The 22,098-nt window shown below is 37.4% G+C and overlaps 1 protein-coding gene across 8 annotated transcripts in view; it reads left to right on the top strand.

Annotated features, from left to right (window-relative positions):
- JMJD1C (jumonji domain containing 1C) overlaps positions 1-22,098 on the top strand; it is a 317,588-nt gene that overhangs the window by 155,419 nt on the left and 140,071 nt on the right. For 6 of the 8 annotated variants that reach the window (XM_055590393.1, XM_055590377.1, XM_055590463.1 and 3 more), the window contains exon 3: positions 14,435-14,464. The exons of 1 other annotated variant lie outside the window; for it this stretch is intronic. Coding sequence is in view for 5 of the 7 variants with exons in the window: in XM_055590377.1 (XP_055446352.1) it covers positions 14,435-14,464 (30 nt within the window). In the remaining 2 variants the exon portion in view is untranslated. Of the gene's footprint in view, positions 1-6,936; positions 7,015-14,434; positions 14,465-22,098 lie in introns of all 8 variants that reach the window. One more of the 8 variants, XM_055590424.1, reaches the window with a different exon arrangement.

The raw sequence follows: 22,098 nt of genomic DNA, 5'->3' as shown, positions 1-22,098 counted from the left end.
GACACAACGTGGTCCACTGGAGGAGGGAATGGCAAACCACTTTAGTATTCTTTCCTTGAGAACCCTGTGAACAGTATGAAAAGGCAAAAAGAATGCTGAAAGATGAACTTCCCAGGTCGGTAGGTGCCCAATATGCTACTGGAGATCAGTGGAGAAATAACTCCAGAAAGAAAGAAGAGACTGAGCCAAAGCAAAAACAATACCCAGTTGTGGATGTGACTAGTGATGGAAGTAAAGTCCAATGCTATAAAGAGCATTATTGCATAGGAACCTGGAATGTTAGGTTCCAATTTGGAAGTGGTCCAAAAATCTCTGCAGATGGTGACTGCAACCATGAAATTAAAAGATGCTTACTCCTTGGAAGGAAGGTTATGACCAACCTAGATAGCATATTAAAAAAGCAGAGACATTACTGTGCCAACAAAGGTCCATCTAGTCAAGGCTATGATTTTTCCAGTGGTCATGTATGGATGTGAGAGTTGGATTATAAAGAAAGCTGAGTGCCGAAGAATTGATGCCTTTGAACTGTGGTGTTGGAGAAGACTCTTGAGAGTCCCTTGGACTACAAGGAGATCCAGCCAGTCCATCCTGGAAGAGATCAATCCTGGGTGTTCATTGGAAGGACTGATGTTGAAGCTGAAACTCCAATATTTTGGCCATCTGATGCGAAGAGCTGACTCATCAGAAAAGACCATGATGATGGGAAAGGCTGAAGGCAGGAGGAGAAGGGGACAACTGGATCCAGGAGATGGCTGGATGGCATCACCGACTCAATGGACATGGGTTTGGGTGGACTCCAGGAGTTGGTGATGGACAGGGAGGCCTGGTGTGCTGCAGTTCATGGGGTTACAAAGAGTTGGACATGACTGAGTGACTGAACTGAACTGAAACAGGAGATGGCAATAGTGAACATCGACATTTTAGGAATCAGGGAACTAAAATGGACTGGATGGCTGAATTTAACTCAGATAGCCATTATATCTACTACTCCGGGCAAGAATCCCATAGAAGAAATGGATTAGCCATCATGGTCAACAAAAGAGTCCGAAATGCAGTACTTGGGTACAATCTCAAAAACGACAGAATGATCTCTGTTTGTATCCAAGGCAAGCCGTTCAATATCACGGTAATCCAAGTATGTGCCCCGACCAGTGATACTGAAGAAGCTGAAGTTGAACGGTTCTGTGAACACCTGCAAGACCGTCTAGAACTAACACCCAAAAAAGATGTCCTTTTCACTATAGGAGACTGGAATGCAAAAGTAGGGAGTCAAATACCTGGAGTAACAGGCGAATTTGGCCCTGGAGTACAGAATGAAGCAGGGCAAAGGCTAATAGAGTTCTGCCAAGAGAACGCACTGGTCATAGCAAACACCGTCTTCCAACAACACAAGAGAAGACTCTATACATGGACATCGACAGAAGGTCAGTACTGAAATCAGATTGATTATATTCTTTACAGCCAAACCTGGAAAAGCTCTGTACAGTCAGCAAAAACAAGACCAGGAGCTGACTGTGGCTCAGATCATGAACTCCTTATTGCCAGATTCAGACTTAAATTGAAGTAAGTAGGGAAAACCACAAGACCATTCAGGTATGACCTAAATCAAATCCCTTATGATTATACAGTGGAAGTGACAAATAGATTCAAGGGATTAGATCTGATAGAGTGCCTGAAGAATGATGGATGGAGGTTCATGACATTGTAAAGGAGGCAGTGTTCAAGACCATCCCCAAAAAAAACAAATGCAAAAAGGTAAAATGGTTGTCTGAGGAGGCCTTACAAATAGCTTTGAAAAGAATGAAAAGGCAAAGGAGAAAAGGAACGATATACCCATTTGAATGCAGAGTTCCAAAGAATAGCAGGGAGAGGTAAGAAAAGCTTCCTCAGTGATCAGTGCAAAGAAATAGAGGAAAACAATAGAATGGAAGAGACTAGAGATCTATTCAAGAAAGTTCGTGATACCAAGGGAACATTTCATGCAAAGATGGGCACAATAAAGGACAGAAACAGTATGGATGTAACAGAAGCAGACGATATTAAAAAGATGTGGCAGGAATACACAGAGGAACTATACAAAAAAGATCTTCATGACCCAGCTAATGACAATGGTGTGATCACTCACCTAGAGCCAGACATCCTGGAATGTGAAGTCAAATCGGCCTTAGGAAGCATCCCTTGGAACAAAGCTAGTGGAGGTGATGGAATTCCAGCTGAGCTATTTCAAATCCTAAAAGATGATGCTGTGAAAGTGCTTCACTCAATATGCCAGTAAATTTGGAAAACTCAGCAGTGGCCACAAGACTGGAAAATGTCAGTTTTCATTCCAGTCCCAAAGAAAGGCAATGCCAAAGAATGCTCAAATGACGGCACAATTGCACTCATCTCACACGCTAGTAAAGTAATACTCAAAATTCTCCAAGCTAGGCTTCAACAGTATGTGAACCATGACCTTCCAGATGTTCAAGCTGGATTAGAAAAGGCAGAGGAACCAGAAATCAAATTGCCAACTTCTTTGGATCATGGAAAAAGCAAGAGAGTTCCAGAAAAACATCTAATTCTGCTTTATTGACTATGCCAAAGCCTTTGACTGTGTGGATCACAACAAACTGTGGAAAATTCTTCAATAGATGGGAATACCCGACCTGCCTCCTGAGAAATCTGTATGCAGGTCAAAGAACAACAGTTAGAACTTGACATGGAACAACAGATTGGTTCCAAATTGGAAAGGAGTATGTCAAGGCTGTATATTGTCACTCTGCTTATTTAACTTATATGCAGAGTACCTCATGAGACACACTGGATGAAGCACAAGCTGGAATCAAGATTACCGTGAGAAATATCAATAACCACAGGTATGCAGATGATACCACACTTATGGCAGAAAGCAAAGAACTAAAACCTCTTGATGAAAGTGAAAAAGAAGAGTGAAAAAGTTGGCTTAAAACTCAACATTCAGAAAACTAAGATCATGGCATCTGGTCCCATCACTTCATAACAAATAGATGGGGAAACAATGGAAGCAGTGCCAGACTTTTATTTTGGGGGGGCTCCAAAATCACTGCAGATGTTGACTTCAGCCATGAAATTAAAAGATGCTTTCTTCTTGAAAGAAAAGTTATGACCAACCTAGACAGCATATTTAAAAGCAGACACATTGCTTTGCTGACAAAGGTCCATCTAGTCAAAGCTTTGGTTTTTCCAGTAGTCATGTTTGGATGTGAGAGTTGGAGTGTAAAGAAAGCTGAGGGCCGAAGAATTGATGCTTTTGAACTGTGGTGTTGGAGAAAATTGTTGAGAGTCCCTTCAACAGTCTCTTCAGCTGAGAGTCCCTCAGCTGATGCTGAGACTGCAATCCTTTGGCCACCTGATGCGAAGAACTGACTCATTTGAAAAGACCCTGATCCTGGGAAAGATTGAAGGCAGGAGGAGAAGGGGACGACAGAGGATGAGATGGTTGATGGCATCGTTGACTCAATGGACATGAATTTGAGTAAGCTCCAGGAGTTGGTGATGGACAGGGAAACCTAGAGTGTTGCAGTCCATGGGATTGCAAAGTCAGACATGACTGAGAAAGTGAACTGAACTGATGGTGGTCTTAGATCACTTTAAATTTAAGCTTAAAGATTTTTTTTGTATTACTAAGTTAATGTGAATGAGTCCATGTGAGGGCTGATCATGGTTATAACTTCAAAGAAATTGTTTTTAAGTTATGTTTGCTCGCTACCAACTCAGCTTTCTTTGTAGACCCATGAAGGTAGAAAGAGTAGGGTAGTTTTACTCTTATGTCAAGGTTTGGTTTGTTAGCCTTCTTTGTGGTTCCAGGTTTGTGCAGGTAAGTCTCTTGCTAGCCTTTTATCTTTGAGCAGACTGTGGCTTTTGCATTGTTATTACTTCTCCAGAATCTCTGTAAACTTCAGCTCAGGTTGCACCCATTCAGCTAGTGCCCTCAGAGTAAGTCTATATGCATGTCCTTTTTTTAATATGAAGATGTGGAAGCAGGTGAAATTAATATTTTTTTAGGAAATGCAAACCTAAAATTAGTTTTTTACTGATTTAATACATGCTTTCAAATTACTCATACGCAGATCATAATTGATTGTGAGTTTTACAGTCCCTTACTCATATAGATCTCAATTCATGTCATATGTTGGTGTTGCTACTGTACTGACCTTAATATGACATTGAAGATGAAAAACAGTTGTTTTAAACAATTGTTGACATATTAATCACAAGTAACATGGTAGAATGATTTTCAAGTTAATAGTAAGGTTTTAAAGTACATGAAAAAGAAACATAAGAAAGCACTTAGTATGTACTTTTCAAAATAACAGGAAAGATTGAAGTGTGCATTTGTGAAATAACTTTCAAACAAGTGGGGAGTTCTTTTCAGATAAATAGTTTAAAATAATTTTATTCCTCTTGCATTCAACATTTCTGTAAGTCCTTGCAGTCTAATTATTTCTGTATATGCTTGCTTTCCATATTTTTCTATCAGCATTTTGACGATGATAGTTAAAGATGTTTTGTTTGTATTTTTAATTTCTCTTTCCCTAAGAGATTCCCTTAGAGATATCTCTATCCCCAAGATACTAGAAGATAATATCTTGAACATCAATGACACACAGCATTATTGATAACTTTTTACTTTGTGTGTGTGTGTGTGTGTTAGTTACTCATTAGTGTTTGGCTCTCTGCAACCCCATGGACTGTAGCTTGCCAGGCTCCTCTGTCAATGGAATTCTTCAGGCAGGAATACTGGAGTGGGTTGCCATTCCCTTCTCCAGGGGGTCTTCCTGACCCAGGGATCCAACCCAGGTCTTCTGCATTTCAGGCAGATTCTTTACCATCTGAACCACCAAGGAAGTCCTTTTACTTCATACCAGGTACTTTTTAAAGTATTGTCTAATTAAATCGTTACAGCTTTTTATCATCTACATTTTGCAGATGAGATAACTGAAGCTATAGATGTAAGCAACTTGTCTGTGGACCTGCAGCTTGTGATTGATAGACATGGGACTAAAGCATAGCCTTATAAGACCCTACACTCAGGGTCCTTATATTTTACCTAGTAAACTATTTGTAGAAATGAATCATACTTATGGATTATATAAAGCATCTTATTAGTCATGTTGTTAACTCTGGACTAGTCTTAGTTTAAATAACTAGTTCATCTCTATAGTCTCCATGGTTCTTGACTTTAATTAGGTAACTTGTTTATTCACATATTAATTGTGGTCAGGTTTAAGCTTAAGCCTTGGAGTTGCCATACTTTTTACAGAGGCCATTTGAGATCTCACTGAAGTTAATGTTTTACTGAAGATAGGTAAGCAACCTCTGCTAACTCCCAGGAAATCTCATTTCTCATTTACAGTCATATAAATCGTTAACATATTCTTAATATGGTTTTACATCAGTACTGCTGACAAACCTAAATCTGTGAGTAGTGTGTATAACATTTAAATGAGGCCTTTTATTTAGCCTTATATTTGTCTTTATCATTAGTAGTTTAAATGTAATGATAATTAAAAATAACTTCATATTATCTCATTAAGTGAAAGCAAGTTGTACTGTTCTACATATAGCTTTATATTATTTTTTTCAAAGTAAATATAAGATATGGGAGAGAAGTCAATACATATGTTTGTGTCTACTTATATACTCTTAGAGGAACTCCACAAGGGTGCATAAGAAATCAGTAATTCTGGTTACCCTCATGATATGGTATGTTTCAAATGGGTCTGTTTGTTTGAAGAATGGATATATAGATATAGGAAAGGAGGGGCAAAGGGATGGAATTTCCTCTGCATATTGTTTTATGTATTTTGAGAACCATTGGAATATATGGTCTATTAAATTTTTTTTTCAATCATCTGTTTACTCATCGACCTTTTTGTGAAGTTAAGGAAACTCGTTTCCTTTGTTTCTGATTGAATGTTCGTATATGGAGGGGGGGACCCTTGAATCAGAGATTAGATTATATATATGTATACACACACATACACAAACATTGTATAAAAATTTTTCATTTTTTACCTTTTTGCATACTGTGTAGTCATAAAAGTTTATTGAAAATGTCACCCTTCAGAGGCCAACTTTACTTTTGATATGAAAATACAGTTGGAATGCCGTATCATGTAGGAGCACCTAAATCCAGACATTTTTAAACTTTCTTTTCCCCAAAACTGAAGTTCTCATTAGCCAATGAATTTTGAACTAGTTTTTAAAATAATATTTTAATAGAGCTAAATTATGGTGTGAAGGAGAAGAGGTAGTTTACTGTGACACTGATTTTCTAAGGTAATTTAAAATAGTAGCAAAATAAGAGGAAATATGGGTTTCCATGGTGTCTCAGATGGTAAAGCGTCTGCCTGCATTGTGGGAGACCTGGGTCCGATCCCTGGGTTGGGAAGTTCCCCGGAGGAGGGCATGGCGGCTCACTCCAGTATTCCTGCCTAGAGAATCCCCATGAACAGAGAAGCCTGGTGGGCTACAGTCCATGGGGTCACAAAGAGTCAGACACGACTGAAGTGACTTAGCAGCAGCAGCTGTATCAGACCATTCCTGTTCGAGGTTATTTATCAGACCAGTGCAAAATTTGATTTCAGACATGGTAGTCACCTTAAATATAAGGTCATAGAAAAATATCTGGGAGCTCAGAAAATACTGTATTCTTGAACTATTTAGTTGATATCCCATGTAATACAAACAAAAAATGTAGTGTTTTTCTTTTAAAGATTTAAGATATGAAAACATGAATTACATTTGATAATCTGCCTGTAAGATATATGGGAGGCCCCAAAATGTCACATACATTTATATTATTTTTTAACTGTGCTGAAAATTACCTTCTTTGTTGAAGATAACAGTTTTTCTGAAAACTGCCTTTTTCCCTTCAGTATCAGAAAACCTGAATGGCTTTCTTTTGTATTGCAGCATCCTTCTTTCTCCTAGTCTTTGATGATCAGATCAAGGATGGACACCTAGCCTGTATAGTGCTAAACTTGGAGTAATGTGAGTGGTCCTCTTTGAATAGGTACACATATAACTTTTAGTTTTTTTCTAGTACGAAGCCTCAAACTTCAAAAAAGAAGCAACAGTGAGAGATGAAGAGAACCGTTATGGTTAACAACTTCCTAGATATATAGTCTGTGAGACCCACATCTTTTGTTCCTTTTTGGATTCTGAGATATCTGTGTAATCTTATAATTATTTTATCCTCAAGTCATTTTTCTGCTATTTGTGATGAGAAGTACTCTTTGTTGTTTACATTTCAAAATTTGTGATTTTGTAAGCATTTCTACTACGTAGACACATTCCCATTTCGCAAGTGACTAGCCTGAAGAAACAAACTGGTTTTTAGGCCATCTGAATCAAATACACATAAAGTCACAATACTTCAAAATGAAGGTGACTGATTATGGTCTCTTAAGTTTATAAGATCAACAGAGAACTGAACAAATTTTAAAATAGGCCATTTTTTAAAGACTCAGAGTTATCTCCTATCCAAGTTAAGTCAGGTCTCCTTACTTAGCACCTCAGTTGCCAGTATTAATCTCTTTAATATTGCAGTTATCTAAGGGTATGGAAATTATTTTTTCTGTAGCTTCTTCAAGAAATAACCATAACTAAGCTGTATGCGTAATGCACAGCAAGCTTTTTTTCTAAAACAAAACCTTTTTTTCCCACCTTTTATACTTGTAGATTTGCTTTCTGTGCCTAGACCCTACTTGTAAAAATTTTATCTTTTAAAAACAGTCCAAACCTGACCCCTAGTACAGTCTTCACATCTTTCAGCCTCCAGTCCTCATGTATTCTCTTCTTTTCCTTTATATTTACTCTGCCTTTTTCACTTAAAATCATCCTCTCCTTTATGTAGGTAGTCAAGGAAAGACTGAGAAGTTGATGAGTCCCAAATTGTTAGGAAGGAGGTGAGAAAGGTGTAGAAGTTAGTTACTGGAGAACCATCGTGCATTAACTTCCCCCCCTCTCATTTCACCTTTGTATGCAGAGTAGACATCATCATTATTGTCCTGTGAGTCTGGCACAGTGTATGTATTTTTCGATCAACTCTTTGCCCATTTTAAGAAAATATTTTAAAATATTAAAAACTCAGGTTTTAATAATTTAGAGTGAAAAAAGCTGTGTGTTAGTACAAAGTAGAGTTTTACCTTATACTTGTCACCCAGTTTTCCTCATTGTTAAAAATTTGCATGACCATGATATAATTGTCAAAACCAAGAAATGACATTACTGTTAAGTTGAGACCTTAGAGTTCATCAGTGTTTACATCAGTGTCCTCTTTGTGTTTTAGGATCAGTCCAAGCTACCACATTGCATTTGGCTGTCAAGTTTCTCTAGTTTCCTTTAGTTTGTGACCATTTCTCAGTGCTATGGACTGAACGCTAGCATCTCCCCAAGTTCATATTTTGTAATACCTGCAGAGTGATGATAGGAGGTGAAGCCTTTGGGAGGTGATGAGGCTAAACTCTGGCCTCATGAATGGGATTAGTGCCCTTGTAAAAGGAGCCTTAGAAAGCTCCTTTTCCCTTTTACTACTTAAGGATATAGTGAAAAGACACCATCTATGAGCCGGAAAGCAGGCCCTCACCAGACATTGATCTGCTCAAACCTTGATGTGCTCAAATCTTGATCATGGATTCCCCAACCTCCTAAACTGTGAGAAATATTTTTTTTTAAGCTCCCAAGTTATGGTATGTCTGTTATATCATACTGAATAAACTAAGGCACTTCTGCCCAAATCTAGGTCATAGAGGTTTTCTTTTAAAAGATTTATGCTTTTTAATTTTATATTTAGGTCTACAATAGAAGGTGGTTTTTGTTCATGGTACAAGGGAAAGGTAGAAATTCTTTTGTTCTTGGGAAATGAATATCCAATTGTACGAACACCATTTTTTGAAAAGACTTATTTTTCCATTGAATTGCTTTGGCATCTCTATTGAAAATCACTTGACATATGTGTTGCTTTATTTTTGACTTCTAGTTCTATTTCATTAATAGTAAATGTCTTGATTTGAAGCAATAGTATGAACTCTTTGTTCTATTCAATAATCTTACATACACTGGCTTACCACATTTCCCTTTTTGTTCCATTATTGCCTCACAGGCCTAACTCATTTCTGTCTAATTACCTTTTACTCTGCATATTAACTACATCCTGCTAGTCAGAATGGCCATCATCAAAAAGTCTACAAACAATACATGCTAGAGAGGGTATGGAGAAAAAGGAGCCCTCCTGCATTGCTGTACATGAGTGCTCAGTCATGTCTGACTGTTTGCAACCCCATGGATTATAACCTGCCAGGCTCCTCTGCCCATGGAATTTTCCAGGCAAGAATACTTGGGTGGATTGCCATTTCCTACTCCAGACAATCTTCCTGACCCAGCCTGTACTGCTGGTGGGAATATAAATTGATACAGCTACTATGGAGAATGTGTGGAGATTCCATAAAAAAGTAAAAATAGAACTACCATATGATCCAGCAGACCTGCTGCTGCTGCTGCTAAGTCGCTTTAGTCATGTCCAACTCTGTGCGACCCCATAGACAGCAGCCCACCAGGCTCCCCCGTCCCTGGGATTCTCAAGGCAAGAACGCTGGAGTGGGTTGCCATTTACTTTTCTAATGCGTGAAAGTGAAGCCACTCAGTCGTGTCTGACTCTTAGCGACCCCATGGACTACAGCCTACCAGGCTCCTCTGTCCATGGGACTTTCCAGGCAAAAGTACTGGAGTGGGGTGCCATTCATTGCCTTCTCCATATGATCCAGCAGTCCTGCTCCTGAGCATTTTCTCTGGATATATCCAGAGAAAACCATAATTTGAAAAGATACATGCGTGTCAATGTTCATTGCAGCACTACTTCAAATAGCCAAAAATGGAAGCAACCAAAATGTCCATTGACAGAGGAATGGATAAAGAAGATGTAGTGTGTGTATGTGTGTGTGTGTGTGTGTGTACACACATAATGGAATTATTCAGCCATAAAAAATAAAAATATGCAAATAAACTATACTTCAATATAAAACAACAGTTAAATTTTAAAATAAAGTAATGCTATATTCAGCAACATGGATCGACCTAAGAGATTATCATACTAAGTGCCGTAAGCCAGAGAAAGAAAATATTGTATGATATCACTTATAATTGAAATATAAAAAATGATACAAATGAATTTACTTAAAAAGGAGAAACAGACTCACAGACTTAGAAAACAAACTTAGGATAACCATCCCAAAGAAAAACAAATGCAGAAAGGCAAATGGTTGTCTGAGAAGGCTTTACAAATAGCTGAAATAAAGAAGAGAAGTGAAAGGCAAGGGAGAAAGGGAAAGTTATACCCAACTGAATGCAGAATTCCAGAGAATAGAAACACAAGATAAAAAAGCCTTCTTAAGTGAACAAAGCAAAGAAATAGAGGAAAACAATAGGATGGGGAAGACTAGAGATTTCTACTCGAAAATTGGAGATACCAAGGGAACATTTCATGCAAAGGTGGGCTCAATAAAGAACAGAAATGGCAAGGAGCTAACAGAAGCAGAAGAGATTAAGAAGAGGTGGCAAGAATACACAGAATTGTACAGAAAAAGTCTTAATGACCCAAATAACCATGCGGGTGTGATCATTTACCTAGAGCCAGATATCCTGGAGTGTGAAGTTAAGTGGGCCATAGGAAGCATTACTTACAAACAAAGCTAGTGGAGGTGTTGAAATTCCAGCTGAGCTATTTCAAATCCTGAAAGATAATGCTGTGTGTACTGCACTCAGTATGTCAGCAAATTTGGGAAATTCAGCAGTGGCCATAGGACTGGAAAAGGTCAGTTTTCATTCCAATCCCAAAGAACAGCAATGCCAAAGAATGTTCAAACTACCGCACAGTTGCACTCATTTGACATGCTAGCAAGGTAGTGCTCAAAATCCTTCAACCTAGGCTTCAGCAGTACATGAACCAAAAACTTCCAGATGTACAAGCTGGATTTAGAAAAAGCAGATGAACCAGAGATCAAATTGCCAGCATCCGTTGGATCATAGAAAAAGGAAGGGAATTTAAGAAAAACATCTACTCTGCTTCATTGACTATGCCAAACCTTTAACTGTTTGGGTCACAACAAACTGTGTAAAATTCTTCAAGATCTAGATGAGAATACCAGACTACTTTGCTTGCCTCCTGAGAAACCTGTATGCAGGTCAGGAAGCAACAGTTAGAACCAGACATGAAGCCACTGACTGTTCAGAATTTGGAAAGGAGCACTTCAAGGCGGTATATTGTCCCTGCTCATGAATAAGTGGTCTTTGGGGCCATATGATTGCTCCTCTGTCTCTGAGCTGTCTGGCATTCATCTGGGCACAGAGACTGAGTGTCCTGAATTTGTTGCATTTCTGCCTTTCTTTTCAATGGAATCCCTGTAGTACATCTGCAGTCTAAGAATGAGTTTCTTTGTACCTTCTAGCCTAGAAGAAACTAGTGGAATTAGAATCCATCTACAGACAGGACCTGAGGCTCAGAGAGGGAAAGAGACTTACCCGGGGAAACACAGAAAGAAACCTAGTTTGTCCTAATAGTATGACATCTTATTCAGCAATAGCATAATTCAGTATTATTGCTGAATAGTGCTGAATTAGTGACGAACAGTGAGGAAATACAGTTGTGTATTCAGATTTCACCCGTTTTTTTAATGTACTTTGTGTATGTGTGTGTGTTGTATACAGTTCGATCACTGTTTAGATTTATGTGACCACCACCACAGTCAAGATACGGAATGGTTCCATCACATGGATCCCTCAGGAGATACCCTTTTGTAGTACCCAGTCCCTGAAAACCACGAATCTTTTTCTATCTCTATAATTTTGTTATTTCAAAAATATTATCTCAGTGGAATCATACTGTATCCATCTAAAAAGGGATGGAATTTTTCACTAAGAACAATTTCCTTATTTTTTGTGTACATCAGTAAGTTTGTTTTTATTGCTGAGTAACATTTCCAAGGTATAGATGTACCAGTTTGTTTCATCTTCACCTGTTGAAGGACATTAGCATTATTTCCAGTATTTTGCTATTAGGAATAAAGATGCTATGAACATTCGTCAACAGTTTTCTGTTTTGACGTTAGTTTTTTTTTTTTTTTTTCTGGGATAAATGCCACCTGAAAGTTTATTTTACTGGGTCATGTGGCAAATACATGTTTAGTTTATAAAAAACTGCCATTTTCTTTTCCATAGTGAGCATACCATTTTACATTTTCATCAGTAATATGTGAATGATCCAGTTTCTTTGTGTCCTTGCCAGCATTTGGTGTCATCACTATTATTTTATATTAGTCATTCAGTTATTTGTGAAATAATACCTTGCTGTAGTTTTAGTCTGTAATTCTCTAATGGCTAATGATGGTGATCTCATGTGCTTATTTGCCATCTGTATTTCCTCTTCAGTTAAATATCTGACCATGACTGTTGTCCATTTTACAGTTTGATTATGTTTGGTAGTTTTTTCATTCATTTTGTTTTTAGCTGCCATACACTCGTTTTTGTTTTTTTTTCTCTTTGTTCCACCTAAAATTGACTGTATATGCTGTGAGGTAGTTGTTAAATGTTTACTTTCTTATTTTATTTGTGTAACCAGTTGCCTCAGGAAAGACTCGGTCCTTTTTCCATCAGTCTTTAATGCCTGCTTTTGTCATTTGTCTCCATGTATGTTTAGCTTATTTGGAGGATTTATCTTTTCTACCCTCCCCCTCTCCACATTCCTATTCTAGTAGCACATAGTGTAATTAGTATTTCTTTGTTTATTTGAGGATTTTTTGTTGTTGTTGTCGTCTTATTTTTCGGGTTTTTGGTTTCCTTTTTTTAATTAAAAAAATGTTTTTTTCTTGTGTGTTTGTTAGAATGGCTTGAAATCTGGTGGGGCAAGCCAAGCCAGCCATGTCATTGTTCTTCGGGAGTATAGTGCTGCTGCTTGTCCTTTTGTTCTCATATATATTTAGAATCTTGTCAGGTAGAGAAGGTAATCTGAATCAGCTCTACTATTGAGAGTCACTGGAAAAGCTGAATAAAAATTAAATAATCTTTAGGATATCATATAGTGTCCAAAGCTGCGAAAAATTACAGGGTTAAAGCTCTAGGGGGAAAAGAAAACTAGTATATTGAGACTGACACTTGGGCTTTCTTTATCCCCTATGGTGTGCAGATTCTAGAAAAGACCACCAAGAGGCTGAGAAGTTAAGTAGTTAATCCTATCACACTTACTGGACTAGGAAGATAAAAGTTTGAGTTCATGACCTCTAAGAAGAAAACTTTTTCCTTAAATCTCTTAGATTTTATGTTAAAATCTGAAGAAACTATACTCTAAATCAATGTTTCTCAATTTCAGCACTGTTAACACTGTGGATGAGATAATTCTTTGTTGTGGGAAACTGTCTTGTACACTGAAAGATGTTTAGCCACATCCCTCTCTCTATTCAGTAGACACCTGTACCAACCCCTTCTTGTGTTTTCATTGTGATGATGGAAAGTGTTTCCATATACTGCCAAATGTGAACAAGTCTCCCCCTTTTAAGAAGCACTAAATAGTAACTGAAATAGACCAGGCTTTATAGGAATTAAAGCCCAGTGTTTAGTCATCTCTATCACTGGTTTACAATGATCCGAGCTTTACTAGTATCCTTTGCTTTAAGCTGCCTGTTAAAAAGAAATGTTATTCTATCCCTGGAAAGATAATATTACCAAAAGCTTTAATTATCTTTATTTTCTCTATATAGTATCTGAGAAAACAAGTTAGACAATCTCTGTCTAGCCTAAAAGGATACAGGGATGAAAAACCAAATAAAACCAGTGTACAGTAGAAACAGATGAATAGAATATCCACATAATGGTATAATGAAGACTCAAGCTGCAAAGTAAAGACATATTCAAGAAAATTAAAAATGAAAGTGAATCAAGAGGACATTGTAGAACTCAGATACCACAGTTAGTAGCAAATTAACTGGTCAGATTGCACAATAATTACTGGATATTTTTTATTGCAATTACATCAATTTAGAAAGTACTAACATCTTTATTGACAATTCATTCTGTACTGTTTTCTGCATGTATTTATGTATTTTTTAATACGTTTCAGTGATTTTTAAATTTAGAAAAATATTTTTTGTCTTTATTCATTGGACTGTCACTGAAATGGTAAATAGATGTGATTTCAGACTTAAAATATATCCATATTATGTTTGTCTCTGCTGGTTAAGGAAGTTTTCGTATTTTGTCTGATTCTTTTTATTATTAATAGATACCAGATTTTATGGAATAATGCATCTGATGATCATATTTTTCTCTACTTTCGCACTATATTGAAAAACAAAGTTTTTTATATACTACAAAGATGTTTCATACAGTACTAATATTTTTCTTGCATTGTTCTCACTCCTAGATCAACACCAGTTTTGGATTCTGTATTCAGGTTGGTTGTGTTACAGATTTTATTATCAAGGTCGGAGCTACTTAGAACGACAGTTTCTGATAGCAATATTCAGAGGCGCTTTGTCAGACTGCCCTGTCTGACCTTATCCTCTGTGAGGTAGTGTCTCCATTTTTCTAGGTCAGTTATTTCTGTGAAGAACCAGAACTTCCTAGCTAGGAAACAAATTAAAAAACAAAAGACATCACAATTTAAAACAAAATTGCCTGAATGTACTCATAGGACATGTAATTATAGATTATATTAACTTGTGTTCATTACTATTTTAATTCAAAGAACATGGAATTGATAAAATTTGAGTATTGATGTATTAAAGTGAAGGCCAAGTTACATGTATTTTTGTAAATCTAAAAAGAATTAAGTCTCAATTAAAAAAAAAAAACCACAAACTTGTTTGAACACAAATTTATATTGGGAAAGAATAGCAAAGACCATGTTGTGTTTCTCCTTTATTAATCAGAACTTTTTATGACAATAAATCAGATTTAATAGTGCTGAAAAAGTGTTACATGCCAAAGGATAATAGAATATGTCTGCTACCACCTGTGAGTTAGCATTTAATGTATCCTGTGACAGTAGTCGCCACCCCCCGCCCTGGAGTTTAGTCGGTACAGTGTTTGAAGGTTGTTTAAGGGTGCCATGTATCATTCAAGTTCCTTCTTTGCTTTTTAGCAGCACTCAGAATAATCTTGGATTTTAGTACATTTTATTTCTTTAGTTGTCTTTAGAAACAATGTAGTGATTTCATTTTGGCATTTGACTTAAGGGAATATGTTTATACTTAGAAGTAAATTTTGTTGAAAAAAGTTTTAAGTGTTTAAATATCCAGAATTTAACTGAGAAATGAGATCAAGGTGAAGTGAGCCTTGTACTTCATTACAGGCACTGAAAAAAATGTTAAGACAAAATAGCAAGTGTTCATATGAAGAGATTGTTAAAAGGCATTTCCTTATTTTTGTAGCAGGATAACTGTGTGGTTATTGCTTTTAGGTTTCTGCCTCATAATTCCCTGTGGATCATAACTATTTAAATAGGTGGGAAAAGTTTGCAGGGCAGTAGTGATGGTGGTAGCATTTTTACTCAAATTTTTTCTTTGGGACAAATTTCTAGTAGCAGTATTTTACCTTCCTCATATGCAAGGAAGGGAGTACTCAGGTTATGTCTTACATTTAAATAATCTGTCTCATTTAAAAGAAATTAATATCTTACCTTTTAAGGTTAATGGTTTTCATCATCTATAGATAGAATAGATGGAAGGAAATCTATGCATGGAATAGATGGTCATAACTCAAGGAAAGTTATGACCAACCTGGACAGCATATTACGGAGAAGGAAATGGCAACCCACTCCGATGTTCTTGCCTGGAGAATTCCGTGGACAGAGGAGCCTGGTGGGCTGCTGCTATCCATGGGGTCCCACGGAGTCGAACACGACTGAAGCAATTTAGCATAACATAGATAGAATATGCTAAGAATCCTACATCTTGTGAAATAGAATTAAAATATAATGGTTTCTACATAATTGCCTATTTAAATTTCTTAAATATAACCAAAACCAGTGCCTCAGATTGAGTAGATTAAAGAGTCTTCCTTTTAGCAGAGTTAAAATACATAAACTATATTAAACTTTTTGATATGACTATCTATTAGACATTAAGATTATGTTAGATGCTAGCACATGTTATGTACTTGGAATAGAAAGATGCAAAGTTATTTATCAGTGTTCTCAAGAAATACACGGTCTGGGAAGGAAAACACTTAGTTTTAAATAAAAATTATTCCCATATTTGTGCTTTTATATATATGTATGTTGACTTTCAATTTTGTTAACAAAATCATATGTAATATAAATCAGCTATGACATTAAACCCTTACTGGTACAACTTTGGAAATAAACCCAACACTTCACACTTGTCCACAAATATAATATTATATTATTTATTTATGAAAATATCTGTATATCTATTTATAATAATTTAGGGGGCTAGAATCTTTGTTTCCTGAAAATATTTTGTCTTTTTTGAGAGTGGGAGCATCCTGAACAGCTTGTGAGATCTTAGTTTCCCTACCAGGGATTGAGCCTGGGCCCTAGGCAGTGAAAGCACAGAGTCCTAACCACTGGACCACCAGGGAATTCTTGGAATATTTTATTCTTTTATCATGAAAAATTTCAAATACACACAAATTCGAGAGTTATCAGTGTACTGCCAATTTTTTCCTGATACTCTCAGATCATTCTGTTGGTTAGTGTTTCGACATTTTAAACTTTATCTGATTTTTGAGTAATCACTGCATATAAATTTAATCAAAGAAAGTTTAAAATCCTGAAAATCTCTCTTCTTTCTAAAATGCACTTAACCACCATCTGACTTTTTCTTGCCATTTCCTTTCCACTCATGCACATACATATTAGGACTGTGATCTCCATAGGCAGGAATTTTGTTGATATACTGAGGTATCTATCTCCTTTGCTCATACCGGTGCCTAGCACATATCAGGGTCTCCGGAAACATTTGTTCAATGAATGAGTGTGTCTAAATAAGAACCTTCTTTTCCATTGGGCTTCTCTGTTTATATCTTGTAGTCAATCTAAAATAATTTTATGGTGTTTTGTGTGTATTAATCTGGTCTCCATCACTACTGGAAGCTCCTTAGATTGTGGGCCATATTTTGGGCTACTACCTCCCTTAAAGAGTCTTAGCATGCTCTTCATTGAGATAAGACATGAGTTTGAGTTATGGGCTCAGCCATTTACTTGGTTTTGTGAAATTTGATTATTTTTCTGAACCTTGATTTCTCAAGCTATTACATATTAAAATGGTATTTGTTATAAGATAAACTAGATAGTGTTGAGTGCATTCAAGATAAATTATTTAAAAATTGAGAGAATGCATAACATGGTCCGTGGTGTGCAATAAGCTTAATAAAATTTAGCCATTGTCATTGTTTAGATGATGAAAGTATTGATTAATTTTTATTTGTTTTATTGTTATTTACATTCATTTTCAAGAAGAAAAAAAGCCAGGTCTCTTGTACCTGTCATCTCATTTTATATCACATTTAGTATACTAAGAATATATGAGAGTTGGTTCTTAGTTTTCTGTTACCTTTTTTGCACTCAGTGTAATTCCTGTTTTCTGAATGAATAGCCATTATTTAATTATTTACCAGCTTGCACTTCCAGACACATTAGTGTTCTGTCTAGGCTCAATTAGTTTGTTGTAGCCATTAAGCTTTCCCAGTATTTTTGACTAGGCACTTACCTTTCATGACTCTGAATGAAACGTTTCTTGACTTTCTCTCTTAATGTCTCAGCCCGGCCCTGCTTAGCTTTTGGCTAGGTAACTGTTTATGTCGTATGCTCTCCTCTCTCTATTCTTTGCCCAGTAGTGTCTAATTTTCATTTATATGGGAATTTTTCATACATCAGTTTTTAAAAAAAAATAGGAATATATTTGTTTTACAGTGTTGAGTGTGTAAATCAGTTATGGAAGTGAAAAAGAAAGTGAAAGTTGCTCTGTCATGTGTGACTCTTTGTGACCCCATGGACTATACAGTCTGTGGAATTCTCCAGGCCAGAATACTGGAGTGGTAGCCTTTCCCTTCTCCAGGGGATCTTCCCAACCTAGAGATCCAACCCAGGTCTCCCACATTGCAGGCGGATTCTTTACCAGCTGAGCCACAATGAGAAACCCAAGAGTTCTAGAGTGGGTAGCTTATCCCTTCTCGAGCAGATCTTTCCAACCCAGGAACTGAACTGAGGTCTCCGGCATTGCAGGCGGATTCTTTACCAACTGAGCTATCAGGGAAGCCCTATGTGAATCAGTTATATATATACATATATCCCCTCCCTCTTGAGACTGTCCCACCCAACCCCCCTTCCCAACCTTCTGGGTCATTACAGAGCACCAAGCTGAGCTCCCTGGGCTAAACAGCATCTTCCAACTAGCTATCTGTTTTAAACATGGTGGTGTATATATGTCAGTGCTGCTCTCTAAATTCAGCACACCCTCTCCTTCCTACCATTTCCACAAGTCCATTCTCTGTGTTTACATCTCTGTTCCTGCCCTGTGAATAGACTCATCAGTACCATTTTCCTAGATTCCATATATATGTGTTAATATACAATATTTGTTTTTCTCTTTCTGACTTACTTCACTCGGTGTGTCAGACTCTTAGGTTTATGCACATCACTACAAATGACCCACTTTCATTCCTTTTTATGACTGAATAACGTTCCCCTGTATATATGTGCTACATCTTCTTTATCTGTTGATGGACTTTTAGATTGCTTCCATGTCCTGGCTATTGTAAATAGTGCTGCAATGAGCCTTGGGGTACATGTGTCTTTTTGAGCTATGGTTTTCTAGGGTATATGCCCAGGAGTTAGATTGCTGGGTCATATGGGTAGTTTTATTTTTAGTTTTTTAAAGAACCTCCATACTGTTGTGCCTAGTGGTTGTATCAATTTACATATCTACCAATAGTGCAAGTGGATTTCCTTTTCTCCATACCCTCTGTAACATTTATTGTTTGTAGGCCTTTTTTGATAATGGCCATTCTGACCTGTGTTAGGTGATAATTCATTGTAGTTTTTATTTGCAGTTCTCTAATAATAAGTGAGTTTGAGCATCTTTTCATGTGTCATCATGTTGTTGGCTGTCTGTATGTCTTCTGTGGATAAATGTTGGTTTGCCCATTTTTTGATTGCGTTTATTTGATACTGATCTGCATGAGCTGCTTGTTATCCTGTGTCATTTGCTCCGTTTGCAGATATTTTCTGCCATTCTGAGACTTGTCTGTCTAGCCTTACATTTAGATCTTTAATCCATTTTGAGTTTACTTTTGTGTATGGTGTTAGGAAGTGTTCTAATTTCACTCTTTTACATGTAGCTGTCCAGCTTTTCCCATCACCACTTACTGAAGAGGCTGTCTTTCTTCATTGCATATTCTTGCCTCCTTTGTCAAAGACACAGTGACCGTAGGTCTATGGGTTTCTCTGTGGGCTTTCTATTCCGTTGATCTGTGTTTCTTTTTTGTGCCATAATGCTACTGTCTTCATTAGTGTAGCTTTGTAGTATAGTCTATAGTCAGGGAGCCTGATTGCTCCATCTCCATTTTTCTTAAGATTGCTTTGGCTATTCAAGGTAGGTTGTGTTTCCATACAAATTGTAAAATTTTTTGTTCTAGTTATGTGAAAAATGGCCTTGGTAATTTGATAGGCATTGCATTGACTCTGTGGATTGCTTTCTGCAGTACAGTCATTTTCACATTACTGATTCTCCCAACCTAAGAACACGATATATCTCTCCATCTGTTTGTGTCCTCTTTCATCAGTATCTTATAGTTTTCTGCATACAGGTCTTTTTCTTAGGTAGGTTGTTAATTCCTATGTATTGTATTGTTTCTGTTGTAGTGGTAAGTGGAGTTATTTCCTTAATTTTTCTTTCTCATTTTCTGTTGTTTCTATTTTCTGCTGCTAAATTGTGTCAGTCGTGTCCAACTCTGTGTGACCCCATAGACAGCAGCCCACCAGGCTCTTCTGTCCCTGGGATTCTCCAGGCAAGAATACTGGAGTGGGTTGCCATTTTTTTGTTGTTAGTGGATAGAAACGGAGAAGGCAATGGCACCCCACTCCTGTACTCTTGCCTGGAAAATCCCATGGGCGGAGGAGCCTGGTAGGCTGCAGTCCATGGGGTCGCTAAGAGTTGGACACGACTGAGTGACTTCACTTTCACTTTTCACTTTCATGCATTGGAGAAGGAAATGGCAACCCACTCCAGTGTTCTTGCCTGGAGAATCCCAGGGATGGGGGAGCCTGGTGGGCTGCCGTCTATGGGGTCGCACAGAGTCGAACACGACTGAAGTGACTTAGCAATAGCAGTAGCAGTGGATAGGAATACAAGAGATTTCTGTGTATTAATTTTGTACCCTGAAACTTTACTAAATTAATTGATTAGCTAGTTTTTTGGTGGTATATTTTGGATTTTCTGTGTGTAGTATCATGTCATCTGCAAACACTGACAGTTTTACTACTTCTTTTCCAATTTGGATTTCTTTTGTTTCTTTTTGTTCTTGATTGCCATGGCTAGGATTTCCAAAACTATATTGAATTAATAGCGACAAGAGTGGGCACCCGTGTCTTCTTCCTGATCTTAAAAAAAATGCTTTCATTTTTTTCACCATTGAGAATAATGTCTGCTGTTGGTTTGTCATATATGGGCTTTGTTTTGTTGAGGTGTGCGTGTTGGTCACTCAGTCATGTCCAACTCTTTGTGACCACGTGGACTGTAGCCTGCCAGGTTCCTCTGTCCATGGAATTCTGCAGGCAAGAGGACTAGAGTGAGTAGCCATTCCTTTCTCCATGGGATCTTCCTGACCCAGGGATCAAACTCAGGTCTTCCGCATTGCAGGCAGACTCTTGACTGTCTGAGCCACCAGGGAAGCCCCTGTGTTGAGGTAAGTTTCTTCTATGCCCACTTTCTGAAAAGTTTTTATCATAAAGGGATATTGAATTTTGTTGAATGCTTTTTCTGCATCTATTGAGATTATTGTCATATGGTTTTTATCCTTCAGTTTGTTTGTATGATATATTGTACTGATTGATTGGTGTTTATTGAGGAATGCTTTCATCCCTGGGATCAGTCCCACTTGATTATAGTGTGTGATCCTTTTAATGTGTTGTTTGATTGCATGCTAATCATATTTTGAGGATTTTTACTACTGTTCATCAGTGATACTGGTGTTAATTTTATTTTCTTATGCTATCTTGTCTGGTTTTAGTATCAGGGTGATGGTGGCCTTGAGTTTGGGAGTATTCTTCCTTCGGCAGTTTTTTGGAAGAGTTTGAGAAGGATAGGTGTTCAGTTCAGTTCAGTTGCTCAGTCGTGTCTGACTCTTTGTGACCCCGTGGACTGCAGCACGCCAGGCTTCCCTGTCCATCACCAACTCCCTGAGCTTGCTAAAACTCTTGTCCATCAAGTTGGTGATCCCATCCAACCATTTCATCCTCTGTCGTCGCCTTTTCCTCCTGCCTTCAATCTTGCCCAGAATTAGGGTCTTTTCCAATGAGTTAGTTCTTTGTATCAGATGGCCAAAGTACTGAAGCTTCAGCCTCAGCATCAGTCCTTCCAATGAATATTCAGGACTGATTTCCTTTAGGATGGACTGGTTGGATCTCCTTGCTTTCTAAGGGACTCTCAAGAGGCTTCTTCAGCTCCACAGTTCAAAAGCATCAATTCTTCAGCACTCAGCTTTATTTATAGTCCAACTCTCACATCCATACATGACTACTGGAAAAACCATAGCTTTGACTACACGGACCTTTGTCGGCAAAGTAACATGTCTGCTTTTTAATATGCTTTTTAATATGGTGGTAGCTTTTGTCCAAGGAGCAAGCGTCTTTTAATTTCATGGTTGCAGTCACCATCCACAGTGATTTTGGAATCCAAGAAAATAAAGTCTGTTACTGTTTCCATTGTTTCCCCATCTATTTGCCTTGAAGTGATGGGACCGGATGCCATAATCTTTGTTTTTTGAATGTTGAGTTTTAAGCCAACTTTTTCACTCTCTTCTTTCACTTTCATGAATTTGCTTGTGAAGCAATCAGTCCCTGGG

The sequence above is a fragment of the Bubalus kerabau genome, chromosome 1, assembly GCF_029407905.1.
Source record: "Bubalus kerabau isolate K-KA32 ecotype Philippines breed swamp buffalo chromosome 1, PCC_UOA_SB_1v2, whole genome shotgun sequence".
Lineage (NCBI taxonomy): Eukaryota > Metazoa > Chordata > Mammalia > Artiodactyla > Bovidae > Bubalus > Bubalus kerabau.
The sequence above is the reverse complement of the archived record's forward strand: the minus strand, read 5'-3'. Positions and strand labels throughout refer to the sequence as shown.